Source organism: Malaya genurostris, chromosome 1 (genome assembly GCF_030247185.1).
Source record: "Malaya genurostris strain Urasoe2022 chromosome 1, Malgen_1.1, whole genome shotgun sequence".
Taxonomy (NCBI): Eukaryota; Metazoa; Arthropoda; class Insecta; order Diptera; family Culicidae; genus Malaya; species Malaya genurostris.
The window spans coordinates 23,050,704-23,077,669 of record NC_080570.1 but is presented as its reverse complement, the minus strand read 5'-3'; the positions used below and the strand labels follow the sequence as shown (position 1 = coordinate 23,077,669).

The 26,966-nt window shown below is 36.0% G+C and overlaps 2 protein-coding genes across 5 annotated transcripts in view; one reads left to right on the top strand and one right to left on the bottom strand.

Annotated features, from left to right (window-relative positions):
- LOC131434820 (uncharacterized) overlaps nt 1-26,966 on the top strand; it is a 424,990-nt gene that overhangs the window by 145,612 nt on the left and 252,412 nt on the right. The window lies entirely within an intron of this gene.
- On the bottom strand, nt 5,739-23,865 carry LOC131434805 (uncharacterized). The gene is made up of 7 exons (XM_058601971.1): nt 23,458-23,865; nt 23,196-23,353; nt 8,243-8,311; nt 8,024-8,122; nt 7,792-7,952; nt 7,536-7,641; nt 5,739-7,273 (listed from the first exon to the last, which is right to left on the bottom strand). Exons 1-7 carry the CDS (start codon nt 23,540-23,542, stop codon nt 5,759-5,761), a joined length of 2,193 nt encoding a protein of 730 aa, XP_058457954.1. The 5' UTR covers nt 23,543-23,865; the 3' UTR covers nt 5,739-5,758.

The window sequence follows — 26,966 nt, the reverse complement described above, 5'->3', positions numbered from 1 at the left end:
GTATCAACACCAGCTGGTTTACAATTTACGCGTGTTGACTCAAGCCATGGTTGACGAACATCAAAACGAGTGTGTGAGTGATGGTGACTGTGATAAACGTCTTTCTTCAATTTGCACGGGCTCCGTTCCGGTAGGCTGCTAAGTGATCCATATGAATAATGTCTTGCAGCTGGATGGAACTGTTTCGCTGTTGTTTTGATATTTAGTAACGCAGGCCATTAGGATTGGATTTATTTGGGAGCCTATCGGTTGAATTCTTTTGAAATTGGAATGTCGAACATTATAGTACAGTTCCCCTGGAGAAGACACTACCGATAGCATCGAAACGTTCGGTGTCTGATATAAAAATCACTTATTATGCCAGCCACTACTTTATCCGCGTGTAAACAGGGTTTTCGAAAATCGAAAGAATATAAAAATTTAAATTTTGATATTGATGTCACTCTTAATTTATTTAATACAATTATTGATATTATCTTCATTTGTCAATATAAAAAATCTGTTTTAATCCACCTAGTAGTGTAGCAATGATTTTCTCATAATCGTTAATATGAGAAATTGAAGTAAGTTAATTCTCAAGTTTTGATAATTTTTTTTCCAGTATAGAAATAGCCAAAAGAATTGGTGTGGCCATTGGCTTACTGTATAATACCGAAACCGAATGTCGGATGCGTCTAAAATAGTAACCCTCTTTTAATTCTTTTAATTTGAAGCGAATCTTTTATTTAAGTTAAAGTTTATGAGAATATATCTCGGAAATATTTAAAAGTATTCGGTCACTGTTTTCATTACTTCTGGAACCGGAAATCGGGTATAGCTAAAGACGATTTGTTTGGCCATTCATCCTAATGGCGGTTTAAATTTTCCAACGCTCTACACCTTATATTTCCAGAATCGAAAGTCTGATACGGATAAAATTGTAATCAAAAGACTACATTTTAAACAAAATTTGTGAAAATCGGTTCAGCGGAGTCGGAAAAAATCGAGTTCACTTTCTTTCTTTATTAAGCACATTTTACCTTATCAATCCGGAACCGGAGGTCCGATCTGGATGAATTTCAATAGCAATTTCCAAGGAAACCGAGTGCAATTGTTTCCATTATTTAAACACATTTCATCTCGTTTCTCCGGAACCGAAGATATGATTCGGACATAATTCAATAGCAGACTATGGAACGATGAAATCTTTTGTATGAATCTATACCAGGGGTTCCCAAAGTGGTCGATATAGACCCCTTGGGGTCGATATCCTTTTTGCGGGGGTCGGCGTAAACGAAAACTGGCTATGGGGGTCGACGAGGTCTAGAAATCGACTCCCTATTGTTTGATATAAGTTGTTATTTGAAATATTCATGCTAAAAAAGTTGTGTTTATTTGACCATCCGTAGAAATTGGTAAGTATTTTACATCAATATTAAAAAGCAAGAAATTGAATTTTCCAAGGAAGTTGTTAATGGGGGTCTGAGGCCTAAGTTAATTTTAGTAAAGGGGTCCTTGACCCAAAATAGTTTGGGAACCCCTGATCTATACCTTTATTCTGAATAATGATGTATCGATGTTTCGATTGTTTTTCATTTGTATTCCAAAAACCGCTAGTAAAATTTAAAGTAGCTATGATTCGATCGAATCATATGCGATCGAAAAATAAATAAGTCATTATTCAGAATGAGGGTGCTAAGCTTGAAATACTTAGATCAACGAGTTTTACGAAAGTCAATCGCACTTGTCTAAACACATTTTAGTAGGGCAGTAGGGAAAACAACTTCGGGTCCAAGGGCTCGAAGTTTTTTAAAAAAATGTGAGCATGATATTATATTAACTTAACAAAATAATTCACAGGCCTAATGTGTTTCTATTGTTAATATTTTTTATTACGAAGAATAAAAAAAAAATTAAATCCCTGTTTTTTTTTTTCAAAATCAGACAAAAAACCTGTTTTAATCCACCTAGTGGTGTAATGATGCCTTTCTCATATCAATCATACTATCATATATAATACTGTGGTATTCTTCAAAATTATTTTTCTTCGATTCTTAAAAGAATAACCGAAATAGATTTGTTTGACCGTCAATTTATAAAAACTATCAATTGCAAAAGATTTTAGGTCGATTTAGAAAACTTTTTACGGTTTTTCGCTCTTTCCAGTGATGGTATAAAATTGTTAACCCACTTTATCCTATATTTCCGGATCCGGAAGTCGGATCCTGATGAAATTCAGGAATTACGTATGGGACCACAGGACCTTTCATTTGAACCTAAGTTTGTGAAAATCGGTCGCGCCATCTATGAGAAAAGTTAGAACACATATTTTCATTTTTTTGCACATTTTACCCCACAACTCCGGAACCGGAAGTCTGTAATTACCTTTAATCCACCAGACGATTTATTTCTCTGTTTGCTAGATATAAAAATGCTGTAAACTTCAGTACAATAGACAGCGGAAAGCGACCGTTACACGAGAATCATTCCAAATTTGTATGGCGAATTCATCATTACTGCCCTTACACGTTCATTAAAAATGACATTACTGTTTGGTAAAATTTTCAAGTTTCCATACTAGAAATCCTTCAATGCAAGTGCTTAATTTTATAATAATGGCGAGAAAAAACAAACAAGAAGATCATTGTAATTTTAAAAGTCTGTAAATTTGACGATTGTAAAAAAAAATTTCAAAAACCTATTAACGGGTGGCAACTTAAATTTTGGAATTTTTTCGAGGCCTGTATGCTTAACAACGAACGAGCTCAGAGAGAAAGAAGAGTATGTATGTGTTAGCTCTCTCTCCTCTTTCTGCTACTATTTTCTGTTTTGCTTATGCTTGCTCAGTTTTATTCAAAATGCCGTCGAAACAAGAAGTATTTCGCGAGTGCGTTGTACAGTTCTACGAACTGCACAAAAATCTCGGCAAAAAATATACGGTACAACATTTTAAAAGCGAAAATGTTGCGGCTTCGACTCTTTACCATACCCTAAGATCCCCAACAACTGCTCGCAAGAAAGTAAGTGGATGACCAGCCAAAATTATGGACGCAAAAGGACTTCGTTCTCTTTCTCGTATAGTGATTTTCACTGTCGGCTAGAAAAGATTGCGATGCGATAAGATAGCGACAAAATGCCGCAAAGATCGCGAAACTGTCATTCGCATCGATTCAACCCCTTCGAGACCACAAGCCAGAAAAAAATATTTTTTAAATTGACCGTTACAATGACTAATTTTTTATTTATTATTAAGATAACTTCAGTCATAATGAATTCATATTGATAATGCGTATGAGGCAGATTACGGCTAAAACTTGCACGGATTTTTTAAGCGTTTGCTATTTATTTGACATAATGTACGATTCAGACGATCCGCCTCTTTCCGTCACCGCCACCGGAACGTCAGCTTCCGTCAAAATTAGTTTAATACTTTCTTTACCGGAACGTTCACACGCTCCGTCCGTCAAGACGTTCCGTGACGGTGACGTTACGTATGAATGGCTCCATAAGAATGCATGTAATTAATGTTGACGGTGCCGGTGACGGAGATTGACTGTGACAAAATAAGACGGATCGTCTGAATCGTTCATAATGGTTATTTTGTGCTTAGTATGTTCCCTTTTCATTTATATTTTGTATTAATCGACGCCTTGGTTCTCAAAACCTCGTGCTTTATTCGATTGTGCTATTTGTCTACTCTAAAAAGTTGGTCGTCTTTGACAGATATACATTTGTTGATGCTTTCGATGAACAATGAAATAACAATTGTCGCTAAGGAATTTCACCAGTTGAAAATGCAATTGGCCTCAATCCAACAGTCGATTAATTTTTCTTTTGGCTCTAATGCTAGTTAATTTCAATACAACAGACAGCGAAGGGGTTAAAACAACTGTCTAATTTTCTGGCAGCGATGCCAGGTGAAATTTTAGGCGTCTGCGTTTTAGAAATGGTCCTATTCGACCTCAATATTTAGAAGTATGACGAAAAAACCAAACGAAAACCCTACAGTAATAGCAAATGTCATTAAAATGGACAATTGTTTATAAAAATTTCGTAAATCTGCAAAAAAGTCGGCTTAATTGCAAAGTCTGCTAACAAACGAAATTGCAAATTTACATACCAATCTGCAAACCTGGCATCAGTGGTTCTGACGCTCATTATTTCGCTATCCTGCGACGATTCCGTCGCATTCTATGTCCAGCTGAAAACCACTATACCTTCAACAACAATGATTCACTGAGGCAACGGGATGCCTCAAAAAAGTTTAACTGTTCTCACCAGTACATCTGCAAAACATTGAAAAGAGTCGAGAGAAAGTGCCGAAAGAAGACACGAGCCCAGGAATATACTGGCGCGCAGATTTCAACGCTGAAGTTCCAATGCCGCTGGTTGATCAAAAATTATTCCGGAAAATTTTTTGTTTTGGACGACGAAAGGTATTTTCCTCTTTCGAAGACGTAGATTTCCGGAAACGATCGATACTATTCAACGGATAGTTCTATTGCACCTCCGAACATAAAATATAAGTTTAAACCTAAATTTGAACAGAAAGTGATGCTGTACATTGCCATTTCCGAGAAAGGCATTTCTAAGCCATGGTTCAAGCCATCTGGGTTGGCAATCAATCAAGATGTGTACCAGAACGAATGTTTGTAGAAAATTTTGATCCCGTTTCTTCAAAAACATCATGCTGATGGACAATACGTGTTTTGGCCGAATAAAACGTCATCGCATTACACCAAAAAAACACAATCGTTCCTGAATACCCATTCGATCCCATTTGTACCTAAAAACCACAACACGACAAACCTGTCGCCAGTGTCGCCCAATCGAAAATTTCTTCGGGGTTTTGAGCTCCTTGGTGTACCAAAATAACTGGAGAGCCACGAATTGCAAATAGTTGATTGGTAGAATCAAGAGATGCATTCGCAAAGTTGACATGAAGGCTGTACAACGCTCCTGTTCCGACATCAAACGGAAGCTTCGACGAACATCCGATTACGGACCGTTTTGAAATGTTCACTTTTTTCTACAATAGACAATGTATCTTTAATTCCAATAAATCAGATCTTCTTCAAATATGTTTGTATTTTTTTGACAGCTTCAGAAAGAAATTCCAAAATTTCAGTTGCCACCCATTAAAAGTCTGGAAAAATGCAGAGTCGCTTACAAAAGAAATCGGCAAATTTACTGATTATTTCGTTATTCAATAACTAATCAAACTGCAAAATATGTGCAATTGTTTTTATCTGACAGAAAATTGACGTCTGTTAATAACAACACAATAATAATAATAATGTCTGATTCATTTATTGTTTCGTTACTTGTTTCGCTCGCTGTCAATTTTGTGAGCAGTTTTGCCAGTTTCGTTGCTATTAGAAAATGCTCAAAGGAAAAACTCAGTTTTTCGATGTTTTCGCTGATTTGTTTTATTTGGCTGACATGCTTGCGCAAAAAAGTATGTGATTAACGCAGCTTTAAAAACAATCTTCAATAATATAGCAACTTTTATTAGTAACTATGTTTGCTGAAATCAGTCCAGCGGCCTATCGGAAACTCCAGTGACCTAATTTTATATTGTTGCACCTTTTACCACGTTACTCCAGAACCGAAAGTCGGCTGATCGCAAAGAACTATATCGAATATTAACACTCGGTTCTCCAGGTTTTAGTTGCAAAGTCGGTACCTTTTTAATGAGAAAGGCGAAAATATGTAAATAAGAATGAATGTGTTATTTTCTCAATACAAGAATTGTTGCTTTATTTCAAATCAGCATCAATCACTCAATCTTCGGACAAGGCGATTCCCGGAAGTTCCGTGGGTATATTAGCCCCTGCTGGTGAATGGCTCTTTTGGCAAGATACTGCAAGAACGCTTCTATGATATCCTCCCGAAGAGGTTCTCCAATCCCGGGAATGGCATCTATCCGGCAGCTATATTCCATCGTAATCTCCGAGCTTCTGGTGAGTGTTTTCCGACGCATAATTTCCATACATTTGACACCGAACGGGTCCGTCTGAGTGGCTACCTCTGGTTGTGCCGATATAGATTCTTCGGATGTCTCGTCAACCGAGATTTTCCCAACTACTTCATCGCTTTCCTCCTTGTCCTTATCGGCAGCGGTCGCTGTACCCTCTTCGGTTGCTTCTTCGTTTCCTCCTGTCAACAATTCATCCGTCATTTCCTCCTGCACAGCTTGTAAATCCGAACTGGGAGCAGCCATCGACGGTCCTTGCGAGGCAAAAACCTGACTCGGCTGAGGAAGGATGGACGATTCTTTTTCCCTTTCTGGTGCTTGTTCCGGTTCGACCAAGCCTATAATCATATTGTCAGAAATTCGCGCATCTAACAAATTATTGTCAACCTCGATTCCACTGGCTTCAAAAATAGATGTGATCTCCTTGCTGTGATCGTGCTGTACTTCATCCGTGTCACCAATCATTTTGAAACTTTCTCCTACGAAAAAGTGGTACAATTCATTCAAGTCTTTCACTTCGAGCTGTTTCTTCTCGGCTTCCTCCAAAAAATCACGCAATGTCGCAAAATCGTGTTCACTAATGCTGGTCGGTTCATGACTCTTCTGCTCGATAAAGCTAGCTATCGACGGAACCGAAAGTTCACACTCTCCATCAATGATCGCTTCGTCTACCATGCAAATTATCCGAGATAAAACTTCATTTGCAATTCGCGTAGCCGACGAGTGAATCGAACTCATTCTGGATCGTACAGATGCCGGTATGGAATAACTGGAACTGCGATGCTCAACGCCGTGTAATATCGACCCTTCCGGTTCTGGATTTTTTTCCAGATCATCCGTGCCCCGCACGAGAAAGCTATCTTCCGAATATCCGCTGGCCGATGCGTCATCATCGATCGAAGTTTCTTCGACAAAATTGTACGACTCACGACGATTGGATGCGTTGGTAAACAGGTACAACAACAACCAAGGGGGCCCCATATCCTTCAGCAGCTGCTGCCGTTCGGCTTCCATCAGTTTACTGTAGTCGTAGTCGGGAAGACTTTCTTTCAAATCGTCTAAACGCTGACAACGTTCCCGCGCTCGGTCCAACTTTTCCTCCGCTAAACTGACGGAACTCAAATGGTCTTGTAGTTTGTCCTGATGCAAATTACTCAGCAGTACAATGACACTGTCAAAATCCGGAGCTCGACGCACAACTTCATACGAGTCCGTTTCATCTCCGACAAATTTGAAGTCGGAATCTAGCTTGGAAGGAATGTCGGAGATTTCCGAAAAACGATCCGGCTCGGTTATTGCAGATTTGGTGTCAAAATTCTGTAAAGTATTAGAAGATAGATGAAGAATAACGGAAATTTTTCAGTTTGCAATGCATTCGATCAATGAAGCGCACAATTTGAAAACTCTTGAGCGAAATTGAAAAATAAAAAACTACCACTTCTCTCGGCACAACTTCCACAAAACAAACTTCTCTTTGTTAGGAAGACAACTATTTCAAACAAAGCTCCATCAATCCCCGGATAACAGACACACACACCCGGTTCTGCTGTTCAAAAATTCGATTATCGGCTGCACTTACCATGACACTTTTGTACTTGTCGATGATAGCGTTCTTAAATGAAATTGTTGATAAAACTTTGGGCATCTCTGTCATCGGTTGCCTCTCCTCGAGTTGACCGTCTTCCCTGTTGGTTTGACAAAAGGCGGAAACCGTTAGAGCAGTGCTGAACAAAATTCGGTAGGTGCAATGGTGTGCTCCGTGTTTCTATCTGGATCTACACCGGATAAAGACCGAAAGTTTTCACCGAGCCAACAGGCAAAAAAGTGTGACTCACAAAACTTTTCTACCGTCGACGAACATTTGTACCGAACCGCCATCCAGGCGTGCTACGGTCAAAAAGCATTCCTTGAACATCCAAAGAGGAACGGGGCACGGACCACCTTCCGGTTCTTCCGTCAGCAGCTCGCAGATCATTTCAGCCGTCCGTGGCAGGCTCTGCAAACAAACGAAACTCAGTATGAGAGAGAGAGAGAAAGAGCGGTGGCATATTTATTCAACAGTCTTACGTCACTCAACAGTCCGGCGAAAACGGCCACAATCTTTAGCCAGTGCAAATTGGTCCAGTCAAGCATACGCAGCAAGGACAGGATGTTCAATAGTTCTTCCTATTGTAGCAGTTTTTTTTTTAGACAGCCAGGCCCGACGGACAATGTAAGTAATTTTTAAGTGAAAATGTTGGTTAGAGCACACTGGTTTTGAGAGAAGAAACGTGAAAGTTCACTTACTTCCGGTAGGCACAGTCCTTGCCATTTCTCCAGCAAGTATCGTTTCTGAACAAAGAAGCCTTTGCCAAGCTGAGAACAAATTAGAAGGCAATCATAATTGTGGCGAGCACTTAGTAAAGAAGTTTAATATTTTTTTTGAAATTCAGCACCTCTTTAATAACTACAAAACAGTATTTTCAGCTATCATTGAGAACTACATATTTAGAAATTCAGGATTAAGAAAACAATAATAGTATTACTTGGCTTACTAAAAAATAATACACAGTAAAAATATCTCAAAAATTAAATGAAACGGTATCTCTATGCTGACTTAAACAGTGAAGACGGAAATCTTTAAAAGACATAATTTTCAATCGAGTGTAACATAAATTTCCGAAAATAGGCTCACACATTATTATTAAGTTCGTTTCCAATCAATTCTATGCAGCGTAAACTTTAAAACTGAAACGAATTTTTCTGTCTATCAACTGTAACTCTTAGTGATCTAATGATTGTTGGATCGAATCCCAGTCCTCACCAATCATTTTTGTTTTTCATTTAACTGATTTTCTAGCAATGAAATTTTCAAATAGCGCCTAAAGTTCTGTTATTTCCAATGGATGCCTTTTACTACTGCTGATTCAATAGAGTTTTCTAGGTTTCTTACTAATTGCGTAAAATAGCTAAAAAAAATAGCGAAAATAGTCAAAATATGACAAACATTACCAATTGTAAAAGCAGAAATAGGGAAAGTAACACAAATAGTGAATATAAAAAATAGTGAAATTAATAAACACACAAAATCGAACAATTAGCAAAAATTTTAATAAGTGTATGTAGAGCTGAAATAGTGAGAACAGTAAACATTGTGGAAATAAGAAAAATTATGAAACTAGTAGTAATAGTGAAAATTTGAATAATATCTAGAACTTTGAAAATTAAAAAATATCAACAACAGTAAAATTAGTAAAAATATTAAAACTTGAAAACAATATAATCTATCTATCTATCTGTATATATAAAAATGCAGAGATCATTCTTTGTAATCGCATCACGTAAGAACGGATGGACGGATTGAGATGCCTTTTTTTTTTGTTTGATCAGTTTTTACTCCCACCGGGTTCGTACATCAAAAAAATTAGGAAAACTTACCGGAAAAGTGGGAAAAACCAATAAAGTTATTTTGTATGGACAATGGAATTTTCCACTGAAAAAGTCGCCCATGCTTGCTAGATCATCGATAGGTGTTTGGCGCGCAATGAGTTGCATAAGTGTTTGGTCGCCGAAGAAAAGAATACTAGATCGTAGATCAAATCTTTTGGCGCGCAACGAAAAGTTTTGTGTGGAGATTTCATATGCATGCTTGATGTGATGTGATGCGTCATTCCGAGCCACGTGCTTAATTGGGTATCAACATTATTGCTTGCCAAATGATTTAATGATGGAACGCATATGAGTGTTATAGCTATACCGTTAACAGGATCAAAAGTTATTGTTTACCAGAAGATGCATTGTGTGCAATGTAATCAGTTAGATGATTAATGTTGGCCATCGTGAGTTGCACAAATCACATTATAAAACGATTTTTGTACGAATCAATGACAGGATCCTTCTGGTGTTTAAATAATGAGATTTATTTATTTATTTATTTATTTATAATTATGAAATTCATCTGACAATAAAATGGTCTTAATGAATATGTATCAGTCAAGTCATAAAATTGTAGAACGTAGTATTTTCTGCGAAAATTTGTGAGTTGGTTCACCAAAAATCGAAGAGATGTTCAACAGTGCCAAACGTTCTCAAACAAGATGTTATCGGTTCGTAATACCCGAACGTCGTTCGATGAAATCTCGGCTGCAGTAAACTAGTGGAGCGCAGCGATCGTTTTGAAGCACGGAAATCAAGTAGAGACAGAATCTTCGAAGAGTCGATATCACCGTTAATCAGTTTTGCCACGAAAACAGCTTGCTGAATTTTTCTGCGTCTTTCTAATGAGTCGAGTCCGATCAGTCGACAACGATCGGGATACGGTGGGAGCTCAAGCGGATTCCTCCAAGGAAGGTTTCTTAGAGCAAGACGAACAAATCTTTTCTGTACGCGTTCAATCCGTAAGTTCTAAACCAGCTGATAAGGATTCCAAATTAGGCTAGCATTTTCCAGTATAGGACGAACCAAGGAGCAATATAACGCTTTCAAGCAATGCGGATCTTTGAAGTCCCGCCCGATCTTCGCAATGAAACCTAATTGCCGTGTTGCCTTTGAAATTATAGATGAACGATGTAGATTGAAGGTAAGCTTAGCATCTAACAAAACACCAAGATCATTAACATGATCAACTCTCTGGAGTTTTTGTCCATCAATTTCATAGTCGAATCGAATTGGATTCAGTATTCGGTGGAACGTTATGACCTGGCATTTTGCAATGCTGATAATAAGCCAGTTTCTATGACACCAGGCGACGAATGTATCAAGAAGATTTTGAAGCCGGATGCAGTCGTCGATAGAACGAACTTCAAGATACAATTTCAAATCATCGGCATATACTAATCTGCAACCAACACCGAGCAGCGAAACAGCATCATTGAAGAACAGCAAAAACAAAAGTGGACCCATATTACTGCCTTGAGGAACTCCAGATAGATTTGAAAACGGGGATGATACACAGGAGCCTAGCTTTATTCGCAAAACTCTACCACATAAGTAAGAGCAAAGCCATTCAGTAAACTTTTGTGTTGCACCCAGCCGCGAAATCTCGCACAAAAGTATTCGGTGGTCAATTCGATCGAAAGCTGCTTTAAGGTCAGTGTATACTGCATCAACTTGTACTCTCTTTTCCAAACTCGAGATACAAGTGGAAGTGAAATCTAAGAGATTCGTGCTGACCGAACGACCTGGCATAAATCCATGCTGATCAGAAGAGATGTAATTTTTTGTACGAAAAAGTACCTCAGTGCTCACAATTATTTCAAATAGCTTAGATGCAGCAGATAAATTCGTTATGCCTCTGTAATTCCTTACGTCAATACGATCACCGCTCTTGTATACAGGAAACATAAAAGACTGCTTCCAAGTCACTGGAAAAATTCCTTGCTCAAATGATTTGTTAAATATAGTGCACAAAGGATCAGCTAAAACAGAAGCACAATGACTATACACCACAGAAGGAATACCATCTGGTCCGGGCGAAAACGATCGTTTTAACTTTTTCGCTGCGGCAACAATCATAACGGGAGTAATCAAAAATGTGTCAATGTGCGCTATAATCTCAGGAACATCCACCGCGGCGGTCTCCGCTTCGATACCGGAGGCAGTATTTTCAGCGAACACAGAAGCAAAGAACTTTGCAAACAGATCGCATGAGTCCAAGGTTGACATGGATTCAACACCATCGAGACAAACTTTTGAAGGAATCGATGAGCACTTGCGTTTCGAGTTTACAAAAGTCCAGAAATATTTAGGATTCCGACGAAGATTAGTTTGAATCCGCATAACGTAGGCTTTGTACAACCCCGCGTTTAATTTACGATAATTTTCACTGGAACTTTTAAACATTCGCTTTGTTTCAGAGCTACGCCAGCGACGATGTCTGCGCTGCCAAATATTGCGGGTACGTTTTAATCTACGAAGCCGTACAGTGGTCCAAGGAGGGCTCATTGGCCGTTTAACGAAAGGTAAATTTGAACTCAGCCATTGAATCAATGTGTTACAGAAAAAGGATGCCATTTCATTTACGTTATCGATTTCTTGCAGTGTTCTCCAGTTAACATTTTGTAAGAATTCAAGTAAAGCAGCAAAATCTATTTTCCTATAATTTAATATTCTGGGTTCATTCACGGACTCCATGTGACAGGAGTTGCCTTCGCCGTTAGTAGGCCACGTGATAACTAAAGGCGGATGGTGCGGGTCGACGGGTAGTATTGGAGCAACACTACAATCAACAACTAATTGATGCTCCAAAGAACAAAAAACCAAATCAAGCAGTCGTCCGAGATGATTTCTGTGTTGGTTAGCTTGACAAAGATTTAGGTAATCCATGCCGTCAATCAACGCCGTGCCAGCAGCGGGTAGCAACGAAGAACAAGAGGAGAGTGTTTCCTCATTCCGTTGATTCCATACAATGCGGGGCTGGTTGAAATCACCGCACACCAGAACAATATCATTAGCAGAACCTTTACTGCACAATTCCGAAACAGTTGAAATGTGCGCATCGATCACATCAACGTTTTGGCTTTTATCAGGGGGAATGTACACACCGCATAGAAGTAACTTTTTACCCCGTACTGTAGTACTCGCACACACTTGTTCAAGACAGTTTCCATTTACCGTTTCAATAATAGAGCTGGCATATTTTCGAGAAATAGCAATCAATACTCCACCAAACGATACTTTGTCACTATTCGCTGAGCTGCGGTCGCAGCGGAAAACATTAAAGGAGCTCCCAAATAACTGCTGCGAGTTGATTCGGCTATCAAGTCCAGTCTCGGTTAGAATGATAATATCGAAGTTGCAGTCACTCGTTGCTAAGAAAATATCGTCAATTTTTGTCCTCAAGACTCGAACATTTTGATAGTATACCCAGATGTCAGCCTCATCATTCTGCAATACGGGATAAGACGAATCAGCGCTTGAAAATCTGAGAACTGACGGATACTTGCCAAGAGGAGTAGTTTGGAAGCCCCCTTCACCACACCTACCCACAGGACCGGGACGGCTGATGAACGCTGGCAGCGATGGCACGACTGGGGCAGGGGGGTCAGAGGCTTCCACAATATCATCTACGGTGCGTCCCAGTATGCTGCGTTGAATTATTGCGAAGAAACAGGCGTTGGAGATGGATGAACAGCAGAAGGTTTCCAAAATTTTTGAGTTGATTTCTCCTCGAATTGACGGAAGTAGATTCCTTGGGGCCAAGTTGAAGGGTCCAAGGCAATAACTTGTAATGCAGGATCGAGGCCAACTTTAAACGATACAAAGGTCATTTTGCTAACATCGCTACCTTTAGCGACCAGTTTTACGACTACTGGGTCTTCGTTCATTTGAAGATTAGCTCGTACCATAGCAGAAATCTCATCATTGTTGACGTCTGGCCTTATACGTGACAAATATAGCCAAAACTTGTCAGGTGGTTGTTCACAAACTGGAACACAAACAACGTTCTCTCCAATCTGCTTCGATCCAGATTGGCATTCTGAAGCTTTTTGTTCCAAATCTGGTCCACGAGGTCTTTTGGCTGGACGGCGACCCTCGATGAATGGCCAGCGCTTATTGAACGTTGTGGGAGTCAATGGAGGTTTCGATAATGATTTAATTTCGTTTTGTAAGCCATTAATTGCTTCCGTGAGCGACACCAAAGGTGGATTTTCATCTGCCAATTTCGTGATAGAACGGAGATGCGAGTTTTCAAACAAATTGGCGCAATCATCACACATCCAAAATAAATTTTTTCGATGTGATGAGAAATAGCCCAAAAGAGCGCGGGATACTCCAGAGCATGCCATATGAAACATGCGTCCACAGTAGCCTCTGCACACAACGAAATCGATGCCTGCGATAATCAGACTGCACTTTGCACAATTTTTCTCCAAACTCATTGTATGTGCAGGAAAGCGCCTTTAATTATGCAGCAGGTAGAGCACAGCAAGGAAACGGTTCGTCGATTGTTTATTGTTAAACTACAACGAAGGCAGCAGAAAGAATAGCCGTAGGCACGACACAAATAAACGTAAATCACCACTCGATTGGCACTTGGCGGTTAAGAATAACACTTCGTCCAGATCCGGACAGTATACTGTCATTCACTGACAAAAACACTTAGTGATAAACTAACGCGAAAACGGTTAAAAACTGCAAAAATACGGTATGTAAAAAACACAACAAGCTCAACTGAACAGTGTTCCCAATTGATCAAACAAAGAGGTCTTGCTTGCATTAAGCATGCTGAAGATCGTTCAGTCACATCGGGTAAATTGTATATGGATTCTCAAGACCGAACTCACATTCGTTAATTGTAGGTGGAGTACCAAGCAAAATAATGTGGTGTCGACTAATGAGACGATTATTGGCGGCTACAATTAAGCGAGTTTCATCTGTTAAAGACTTAGGCATCATTCTCGATCACAAGTTCCGCTTCATCGAACAGTTTGCTTTTGTTATTGCGAAAGCCTTTGCAGTTTTGGGACTCATTAAACGCAACACGCAAGATTTCATCGATGTGTATTGTCTAAAAACAATTTACATCGTCTTAGTACGAAGTATTTTGGAATATGGAGTTACAATTTGGGCTCCGCATCATAATGTTCACATCGACCGGATCGAAAGGGTCCAAAAGTGTTTCGTCCGATTTGCTCTTCGACGACTACCTTGGCAGAATCATCTTCAATTGCCACGTTACGAGAATCGCTGTGCTTTCATGAACCTACCGACTCTGCAAAATAGACGAGTACATCTACAAAGGATCTTCGTTTTTTATCTACTGGCTGATAACATCGATTGCCCCTTGCTACTCGAAAGAATTTAATTTAACATTCCAGGAAGATCATTGCGAAGAACGGATTTTCTTAGACGCCCATTTCATCGCACACAGTATGGTTAGAATAATCCAATGGATGTTTTTTTTTTTTTTTTTTTTTTTTTTTTCTTTTTTTTTTTTTTTTTTTTTTTTTTTAATAACTATTTATTGGAATATGAGTTAAAATTAAATTATTAAGATTTAAATTGGGTGTTCAGCCACAAGTGGTGACTTTTCAGCCCTGTTATATATATATGATTTGGTTATTACCATGAAGACATCATTTGCTTCCGCAATTCTGAGATTTTTGTGTAGGGAAAATTCTAAACCTACTTGTATTGTGTAATGGGGAAAAGGAACCTATATACTAACTTACTAACTAATACAGAGAGCGAATCGATTCAATTGAAGATTGCATCGATTTTTGTCGGAATTTGCTTATAATATTATGTGACATTACATCTAATGGTTCTATATTTGTGAGTCTGTGTAACTCATTTGTACTAAACCAGGGAGGACGCTTCAGAATCATTTTCAGAATTTTATTCTGAATCCTTTGAAGCGTTTTCTTCCTGGTGGAACAACAGCTTGACCAAATTGGTACCGCATAAAGCATGGCTGGTCTGAAAATTTGTTTATAAATTAACAATTTGTTTTTTAGACAGAGCTTAGAATTTCTGTTTATAAGAGGATATAAACATTTAATATATTTATTACACTTTGCCTGGATTCCTTCAATGTGATCCTTGAAAGTGAGTTTTTTGTCATACGTTAAACCTAAGTATTTAGCTTGATCAGACCATGTCAATTCCAAGCCATTCAATTTGAGAATGTGATTATTGTTTGGTTTTAGAAAAGAAGCTCTTGGCTTGTGAGGAAAGATAATTAATTGCGTTTTTGCTGCATTTGGTTTAATTTTCCATTTTGACAGATAATCACTGAAAATATTTAAACTTCTTTGTAGGCGACTGCAGATCACTCTTAGATTTCTACCTGTGGCTAACAGACTTGTGTCGTCACAGAATAGCGATTTCTGACAACCAACGGGTAGATTTGGAAGATCAGAAGTGAAAATATTATACAAGATTGGAGCTACACTCGAACCCTGCGGAACACCGGCTTGTACGGGTAGCAATTCAGATTTACAATTCTGATAGCTAACCTGAAGAGTACGATCAGTTAAATAATTTTGAATCATTTTGATCAAATAAATAGGAAACTGGAAATCAGACATTTTTGCTATTAAACCTTTGTGCCAAACACTGTCGAATGCTTTTTCTATGTCTAGAAGAGCAACTCCAGTGGATAACCCAGAAGATTTATTTGATTTTATCATGTTCGTTACTCTGACAAGTTGATGAGTAGTTGAATGTTCATGACGAAATCCAAACTGCTCTGGTAAAAAAATTGAATTCTCATTTATATGAGTCATCATTCTTAACAAGATAATTTTTTCAAAAAGTTTACTGATAGAAGAAAGTAAGCTAATTGGGCGATATTTTAATGTCGCCAAATATCTTTCAAGCTTACCAATGGATGTTTGTTGCCATCGTTTCAACAGCGTGTATCATCTATTTGATTTTAATATAAGCAATGACATGTTTAAATCAAAAATATTATTAAGTTAACATTAGGGTTCAGTTATATATACCCAAAGTCTGTGCGAAAGGTTAACTCTAATCGAAGACAATAAAGAAATTATTGATACAACTAATAAACGAATGCAGTGTTCATGTAAAAGTTAATGGACACAATATTTAATAGAATGGTAACTTGAATTTTCGAATATACCAGAATTACTCATTTTATCTTTCGGTTTTTTTACAATATCAAACTAACTAGAGATCGTGAGAGGATCGAGAAAGAATATGAAAATGTAGAGCCATAGTACTCAAGGAGCAAAAGGTTTATTGCATCTAATCTTTTACCTTCTACCAGAAGAGTAAACCTTAGCGATGCGAATCATACGAGTCGCTGATATGTCAGAAATTTAGTAAATAATTACTGACTTACCAGAAGTCATAAATAAGCTATATTTTTTGTATCGTTTATTTATACCCGGCTATAACCTAATTTTGGTCGTTCGCCGCGTAATAAAATATAAAAAAATGTTTATCGCTAAATTATTAATCGAATATTGTTCCTGTGATTGTAACGTTCGTAGCGTTACAATCACAGGAACAATATTCGATTAACAATTTAGCGATAAACATTTTTTTATTCATCAAACACGACTAAATAATATCACCTGACTAGCGAGCAGTGACGAACTACAAGTCGCGAGGGCAGCTTTTGTAAATTTGCGGAATCAATTTAAAGTAGTCATCTTAGTTATGTTTGCTTCACTTTTTTATCTCATATGTCGAAACCATTAGTTTGAGAAACCATCGCTGTTTGGTGCAATGACTCAAAAGATGATATGGCGATCGGGGCATTCGCTCAATTTTTGCGTAACAAAAGCTATTAACATATTCACAATATATTTTGATGAATATATAACAGCATAAGACGTTTGACAATTTGCTATCCGAAAACATAAATCCAAAACAATAATTTCGGGCGAGACGAAGTTCGACGGGTCAGCTAGTATATATATATATAAAAATGCAGAGATCATTCTTTGTAATCGCATCACGTAAGAACGGATGGACGGATTGAGATGCTTTTTTTTTGTTTGATCAGTTTTTACCCCCACCGGGTTCGTACATCAAAAAAATTAGGAAAACTTACCGGAAAAGTGGGAAAAACCAATAATGTTATTTTGTATGGACAATGAAATTTTCCACTGAAAAAGTCGCCAATGATTGCTAGATCTACGATTGATGTTTGGCGCGCAACGAGTTGCATAAGTGCTTGGCCGTCGAAGGAAAGAATACTAGATCATCGAACAAATTTTTTGGCGCGCAACGAGAGGTTTTGTGTGGAGATTTCACATGGATACTTGATGGATGTGATTCGTCATTTCGAACCACGTGCTTAAATGGGTATCAAAATTATTGCTTACTAATGTCGTTTTCGCTTAAAAAACTGAAACTGACCCAAGGTGTTCCATCAAACAACCACTTTTTACGAAACTGTGTTGATTTCGCACTTAGCAACGGGGGTTGGAGTAAAACTGATTTAAAAACCAGGTTCGAAACTGATTCGTTCAACAACGTTGAAACTAGGTTCGAAACTGACTTCAAACAAACGGTTTGACAGCAGTTAGAGTGGAAACTAGGTTAGGTTTGGCATCAAGCGAAAACGACATAAATGACTCAATGACTGTTCTAGCAAAACCGTTGTAGGCAGGAGAAGAAGTTTTGATATCATTTACCAGTTGATGAATTGTGTTCAATGGAGTCAGATAAATAGTATTGGTCATTGCGGGGGCAAGATAAACAAATCAGAATTTTTTTTTTAATGAATCAATGATAAGATTGTGCTGTAGAAGCGCTAAGGTCAAACTAAGAGATTTTCCTTGCATTTTTCTTTCTAATGATTTAGATTAGACTATGCGCACACAGTAAGTGGTTATTAGATATCAATGTTCAAGGTGATTACCATAATGAATTGAGACTGTCATTTCATGTTGCATATTCTGTGAAGAATGTTCAAACTGGTAAGATCAATATCAAATTACAATTTAAGCGTCGTCTCCAAGCAATCAAAAGTTCCACAGTACCTGAAAATATCCACTTTATTAGAGCTCTAAAATATGCATGGTACTTTTTGATAACTTGAACGTACAGAACAGATTCTGAGAAAAATTTCTTACTGATTAAAAGCTGTACACACCGAATTAATTTTACGGATGTCGGTACAGTTTTACTGACTTTCAAACAGCTGAATATTCGGTAATCCATTCAGTAAAAGTTTTCTTTGCTGAATGATCGGTACAGTTCCACTGAACTTCGATCTGTCATAATTCTAAGGGCTTCTTCATCATTCAACACCGACGTTTGGCAAAATTTACAAAACTATTCTAAAAATATGTGAACGTCTTGACTCGTAAAGTATTACTGCTTTTTGGAAAATTGTATTAGAGATCTGGGAAAGGAAGGAGCAATTTAGTTTTCAAAATATATTTCCATCCGATTAATTATTTATTTGCGTGTGATGAATGAATTGAATTACATTTGCTCTCCAGAATTAATTTTTTCAAATAAAATGATCAAATATCTTTTGGATGCAATTCAGTAGAATATGGAATACCCCATCATATTTTTAGAGTGCTGAAATAAAAAGTTGTAAAAGGTTTTTTGAATATATTCACTAAATGAAAAATTACCGCTAGGAATCAGTATTATCTATTTTTCGCTAGCAATCAATTCGCATCACTTATTTTTCCTTATAAATCTAGAAATTTTCACATTTTTACGTCCAAAAATTATGTTATTTGACAGATCTGTATTTCTGCTGAATATATAGTGATGGTTACTGAAATTCTTCATTATTTTTTATTAATTTTCCGAATATTGGTAGAGCTTTCACTGAGTTCGTCAAGAGAAATGACATTTCAGATTTCACAGACCGTGTCAGTAAATAATAAATAACCGTAACTTTTACATAGGAGTTGGATAAATTTTACGTATCTTTCAGTAAAAATAATATTTTACAGATCGTTGCCGAAAACCGAACACAAAAATAGAATTTTTTTGTGTATAAGAAACTGCTTCAAAGTTTGTTCTGTAGGGTGAACATTAACGTATGAGTAATTCCATAAAACGGACTGTTCATAATAGAAATCTGTGCATTTGTTCAATTTTCACTTAACAGAAGTATTTCATATTTTCACATTAATCTTTGGTAATGTTTCTTCTTTTGGAGCTAAAGCGAGTGTGTGTCGAATTCCGTTGATTGTAGGTTAAGTAATCAGAAATATAATGGAGACCGTTGACCACTTAGTTTTTTGACAATTCTCCTGACGAGACGAAGTTCGGGTCAGCTAGTAATTTAAATAAATGCAAAAAGTTGTGAAAATTGTAAAATTTGAAAAATTAATGAATATAGTAAAAATTGTAAAAACAGTGAAAGTAGTAGAAATGGTCAAATGGTAAAATCAGCGAAATAGCAAAACCAGTAAGTATAGTAAAAGTAGTAAGAATAGCAAAAATAGAAAAAAATGCACCAAATGTAAAAAAACTACAAATAGTGAAAATGAGAAATAAGAAAAATTATATAACAAGTAAATGTAGTAAAACTAGAAAAAATATCAAAAACTTTAAAAATTAAAAATATCAATAACAGTAAAATAATTAAAACAAAAAAACTGTGAAATAGAGAAATTATTAAAAATACTAATAATAGTACGAATAGTAAAAATTGTAAAATTTGAATTTATAATGAAAATTGTAAAAATAGTAAAAACAGTGAAAGTAGTAGAAAAACATCAAAAATAGAAAAAAATGCACAAAAGGTAAAAATATTACAAATAGTGAACAATGTGATATAAGAAAAATTATGAAACAAGTAAAAATAGTAGAATTAGAAAAAATATAAAAAACTTTTAAAATTGAAAATATCAAAAACAGTGAAATTAGTAAAATCAATAAAAACTGTGAAATAGAAAAAATATTAAAAATACTAAAAATAGTACGATTAGTGAAAATTTTAAAAGTTCAGTAAAATAATAAAAATAGTAATAACTTTAAAAATAGTAACAACTGAAAAAATAGTAACAATAATCCAAAGAGCATATATAGAGAAAGTACAATATAACAAAAATAGAAACAATTTAAAAATTGAAAGTATTAAAAATAGTAAAATTATCGAAAATATTAAAAACTATTGAAACTATGAAATAGAAAAATTTTTATAGTAAAAATTGTCAAAATAGTAAAAACAGAAACATAGAAAAACAATGAAAATAGTGACAATAGAAAAAATTACAAAATTAGCACAAAAGGTAAACATAATATAAGTAGTGAAAAAATATGGAAACAAGAAAAATTACAAAACAAATGGGAATTGTAAAAATAGAAAAAATATCAAAAACTTCAAAAATTATAAACATCAAAAACAGTAAAATTAGTAAAAATAATAATAACTGCTCTGCACTGATGAGTCAAAAACGAAACGTAAAAATAATAAAAACGGTTATGGGCCCTAGAACAAAACCTGGCTAACCCCTTAATGACTAAAACTGAATCGGCCAGAAATTGTCGCAAAAACGTTTTCGTTCGGCACGTCAGAAAAGACATTGCACTCCGTTGCAAAACGAAAAGTGTTCTGTAAATAGCAGAAACTTCATGTCTGCTTAGCGGTTCAAATTGAACTGTCGAGTTTAGCACTAAGCAGATCAATTTGAACTGCTCTGCACTGATGAGTCAAAGACGAAACGTAAAAATAATAATAATTACTAGTTAAAGTGAAAAATAAAAAGATTATTAATTCAAAAAAGTGGAATAGTGAAAATTTTAAAATATAATGGAAAGAGTAAAAATTGTCACAATAGTCAAAAAAAGGAAAGTAAAAAAATAGCACAAAATGTAAAAATACTACCAATAGTTGAAAAATGTGAATATAAGATAAATTAAAAATAGAAATAGTCAAAATAGAAAAAAAAATCAACAAAAGTAATAAAAATAATAAACACAATTCATACTGCAGAATAAAAAAAATTAAAATACTAAAAATAGTACGTGAAAATTTGAAAAAACGAGGAATATTAATAAAAATTCTACAAATAGTGATAGTAGTAAAAATTGTCAAAATCGTCAAAACAGAAAACTGGCAATAATAAAACTAGCAAAAGTGAAAAATAGCACAAAAGAATACTAATACTATGAGTAGTTAAAAAATTTGAATAAAAAAATATAAAACTAGCAGAAATAGTCAAAATAGAAAAATATCAAAATCAATTTAAAATACGCAAAACGATTTAACTAATAATAATAATAATAAATACTGTTTAAACTGTAAAATAGAAAAATTAATACTTCAAATAGTACGATTAGTGAAAATTGTAAAAAGTGGAAATGGTCCAAATAGTAAAAACAGCAAATTAACTAAAACAGTACAAACAGTACTAATAGCAAAAATGTAAAAAATAGCGCAAATGGTAAAAATACAAGTAGTGAAAAATGTGCAAATAAGAAAAACTATAAAACTAGTAGGAATAGTAAAATATAAAAAAAACTTTAAAAAGTGAAAACATCGAAAACATTACAATTAGTAAAACTATAGAAATTTTAAAATAGTAAAATTATTCAAAATAATAAAAATAGTACGAATAATAAAAATTATAAAATTTTAAAAATAATGAAAATTGTAAAAGTGGTAAAAACAGTGAAGGTAGCAGAAATTTTCAAAATAGTAAAAGAGCAAAATAACTGAAATAGTACAAATAGTAACAATAGTAAAAATAGATAAAATAGCACCAAAGGTAAAAATAATATAAGAAGTGATAAAATGAGACACAGTAAGTACAGATGCTTAGTAGAAATAGTGAAAAGCTTAAAAAAAAATAAAAATTGTAAAAACGGTAAAAAAAGTTAAAACAGCATGATTAATAACATTTGCAAAATTGGTGAAAGCTGTAAAAATGGAGCAACAAAAGTGAAGATAGCAAACATTTTAAAAGCAAAAATATTAGAAGAAATAATGGAAGAAGTTAAAGTTATAAAAATAATATGTCTAGTAAAAACTATTAAAAGAGCAAACCTATTACAAACACTAAAATTAATACAAATAGTGAAAATTAAATGTAAAAGTAGAGAAAATAGTGAAAATCGTTGAAACAGTTAAACCAGAGGAAAATATCCAGAACAGTCAAAATAGTAAAAACAGAGAAAATCGTAAGATAGTGAAAATTGTGAAAATGTAAAAAAAGTAAAAACAGTAAATACAGTAAAAGCACAAATAGTAAAGTAAATGTAAGTGGTAAAGAAAGTAAAAATAGTTCTTTAGAGAAAATAGTTGAAACATTAGAAAGAATAAAATTTGTAGAAATAATACAAACTGTAATAATTGTAAACGGTAAATAATAAAACCAGTATGAATAATAAAAAAAGTAAAAATTGTAAAATTTGTGGAAATTCCATAAATTCTTGAAATAGAACAAAAAATTGAAATAAAGTATCCGTCTATTTTTGTTCTATTGTTATCAAGTGCCGTTACATACATATTGTTTCCTACTTGATACATAAATAATTCCAATGATTCTTTTATTCGATTGTTCGCTTGTTTACGTTTTGATTATGTTTCACCTCTAATTCTCATGCTTCTGAAAAACATTAGATCCGTTTAAGTCAGCCCTAATTAATATAAACGCGCCATTTGCCTATCGAACCAACAGATGCCAACTTTTCCATTACCGAAGTTGCACGTTCGGTGTCAGATCAGTTCGGAAACTAACCTGCTATCCAATTATCCTAATTTTTCTTCGAAAACATAAATCAAGCCCCAAGCCGCCGTGAAACAAATAATCAGCGGAAGCCAACTTTGCTCTCGAGAAGGGCAAACAGTAACAACAACAATTACCTGATCGATTAGCGTCCGCAGGGCACCGGCTGTGAGCATCCCTCGGCGGGCTTCCGGTTCGTAGCGGGGTTTCACCGGAGGCATTCGCTCCTGGGCCATACACCGAAAGTAGGCGGCCGACCAGCGCAATAAATCATACGGTTGCGTACGGATGACAGCTGCGGAAGGCGAAACACAAGGAATTGGTTATTGAATGGAACAACCGAGGGATGAAAACGAATAACACGGACGGGAAACTTTGCCCTCTTCCGAGCTGACTTACCTTTGGCGTACGTTTTGAGTACATTGTTAAAGTTTTCCGGTATCACAATCTGTTCCGGGCAGTAGATATCCGCCAGCAGCACCATGATACTTTTCGCGCAGTTCCGAAAAGGATGGAAAGAAAACGAGAAACTGCTATTTTTTTTTGCTTCTTCTCAGAAGGAAAACTTTCGGTCGCGTCAAGAAGGTGTGAAAATGGGTGTCGCGTCTCGTAAGTATCGATAAAAAGTCTACTTTGTTGTTTTGGTTTCTGTGCAATACCGGCGGGCGCCCAGATGCGGTTTCCATTCGAAAGCGGTTTCGTTTGTGGCGACATGCGCGTATGTGAACGTTTACCCGGTAACCGTTGCCAAGGGAAATCAATAGAATCAGGGCCGTAGTCCTGTAACGGGGTTCCGTCCCGGTTCCAATGCTGAAACGTTGGAATGTTGTGCAGTGTTTTCTGCTTCTGTTTAAGTGTTATTTCAGTGTGAGTAATATTAAAAGCGCGTGTTTAATTTCGTTTTATCAGGTTTTGCACGTACATGACATAATCTTACAAAATGAATTAATTTTGACAAATATCAGTGGTTTGTTAATTAGGTTTTTAGTCGTCGTTTTTACCGTCACTGCTAACCTCAATCGGATGAACACATTTTGACAGTTCAGCAGTACAGAGATTTCTTTGTTTGTTTGTTGACAAATTGGATGAGAGCATTTACGGTCCATATCGCCTAAATAGAGTTTTAAAACATTTGTTCACGATTGGATACGGTTTGTTTTTGAGATTTATTAAATAAAAGTGACTAGTTGCAAAGTGTAAAGATGATCGTTTGAGATATGTTCCTCGATTTTGTTCAAGCTTGTTTGTAAACAGTACCGGTGAACTGTCAAGGATGATTTTTTGTTCATTTGTGATGTCGCGATAAAAAAATCTAATGTGTTCACTGCGTTCATTCTTATTTGAATACGTGTTAATAGGTATATAAACAAACCACTGATAGCTGTCAAAAGATGAACTTGATTCATCGGCAGTTCATCGGTAGATCATTCGAGTTGCCATCGTGCAAAACCTAATTATTGAACAAATGAACTGCCGATGAATCAAGTTCATCTTTTGACAGCTGCCGTGTGATTGATTTGTTTGGCGACTGCAAATTAAAAATTGAAACAAGACGAAAAAGTGCCTGTCAAAAACGTGTTCCACAGTGAAAAGAACTAAAAACTTTGCCCTGTATGCGTTTCAGCATCAAGGAACGATATTTGTATAAATCTGTTTAGTGTGAGGCGACTTTCAATTTTTCAGTTCAAACGATGAACATCTGATGAACTTTTAAACAGTAAACAAACACACGGCGGCTGTCAAAAAAAAGTTCATTCTGTTTATTTTGTGAGGTTCTGTCATGTTCGTGTAAAACCTAAGTGACACACATCGGGGAATGGTTCACTCATAAAAGCCATGGAAAGACAAGAAACATAATCGAGTTGTTTTGAAAGATGAATGACATCGTGACATATAGAGTTCGGTCGTGACAATTGGTTTATTTTCATTTTCAATTACATGTATTCAAATTGAGATTATGTCATGTTCGTGTAAAACCTAATTCAATGGATGATGAATGCATTGAGAGATGAAAATTATTCTTAACTTTGACTGAACTAAACAAGATTTAGAAGGTTTAGGAGAGATTGTGTGAGATTAGCAGGTGTAAGCAAGTTTAAGAGGGATCGTGCAGGTTTTTTTTTCTAAGAATCCGATGCTTTTAGTAAGAAATGGAGAAAATTCGAATAATTCTTTATGATCTGTGGGACTGAAAAATGCCTTGAATTGTCATGCCCGGTGGGATCTGCATTTAAGAAGAACTTAGATAGCTCTTGGTGTGTACACTCGGTAAATTCGAAAATTGAAATTTGAGCTAGAATCCATTGTGATTTCCAATTGGATTACAAATAAGATGAAACAATTCATTTCGGGCGGAATCAGTTGGTGCTCACAATGATTTCAGACTCAAATTCAGGACAACTTAACTGAGCAGCGGTATTTTCAAACACAGCGCTCCCATAAAGCTCTGACGACTTCCACTGCCTACTGGAAACGCAAATCGTTGTTGAAAAGTGTTTTCCGATGAAGTTCCTTTACGCCATTCTGCTGCTCGCTTTATTCCAACAGGATTAGCAGCCCTTTGGTGTGGTTTTGCTGTGTGTCCTTCTGCGACAGTTCTTCGGCACAATTCTGCCACTCACTTAATCCCAGAAGGGTGAGGTCTTTGGTGTTGCTCTCCCGTATGCCTGACAACCGTTGAACAGAAAATGATGGGAAAAAATTCGAATGTTCATCTTTTATACCGTTACAGTTGTACATCATTCTGATTGGCTGGTGCTGACATGGGTCTGAACTGACTGAAAATCTCTTTGATACTTGTTGATACCAGTCGTATTTACGGCAAAACAATAATTATTTTGTCACCTAAACACTTCATTTTTGTAGTATTGGACATCTGACGAATACTGTAACCTTTTATTAGGGTTTGCAAGATGACCTCTGTTAGCTATCAAATGATGTTCATTCGACGAATTTTGAGACGCTATATCATGTTCGTGTAAAACCTAATTGACATTGAACTTACCTGTTTTCTACAACTCAAATGATGCACTGCTCTAACCAACATGTGTGAAGCGAAATGCATGAAAATGAAATCGCAAGTTACTAGATTATGAATATTTTTAACGATTCAATTACAAAAGTGCATGTAAGGAAGTAATCTTCTTGAAAAAACCGCAGCTTACCAGCTAGGTCATTGGCTACCCAATTTATTGCATTATAAAGAAAGGAATAAGCTACGAGTTGAACGGATGTTCGGCTCTTGAATAGCGAGTTCTAATCCTTCTATAACGGATTAAATGTGACGTTGTCAGTAAGAAATCTTCTCTCTCATTCAGTACACTGATGAAAAATTTGCACGATCGATTCATATGTAAACAGCATTTCAATTTGATATGCTTTTTCATTTCAATACATAACCAAAGCGATTTGTTTTAAGGTTTCATATGCAAATTCACTAAGATGCAAGATTAGATTGTTTTTTACTGAAATTCGTATGAAATTCAGAGGTAACGATGTATCTTATCGTTTTGATGTGCAATATAGATAAATAAGTACGCATTGCAATGTTTTCTGTGCAACTTAACAGTCACATACTTAGAGGAGGAGGAGGAGGGGGGGGGGGGGGGGGGCGAGGGGCACTGGCCCCTCCCGAAATCAAAAACATAATTATTTAGAATGTCTCAGACATGTTTAACAGAAATAACAAGACGGTAAACGTAATGAAATGTATTACAATATCAGTTCCAGTGGAAAAGTTTAAACTGTATGTTAAAAAAAGCCGTAAAAGGTACATTAGATACATTAGGTGAATAAGCAATCTTCAGTAACATTAGTTTTTACTAATAGTACAGTTGTTGTACCGTTTAATTCTACTATGTCACGTCATTACACTCTCACAAAGTCACTATTTTCACAGTCACTATTTC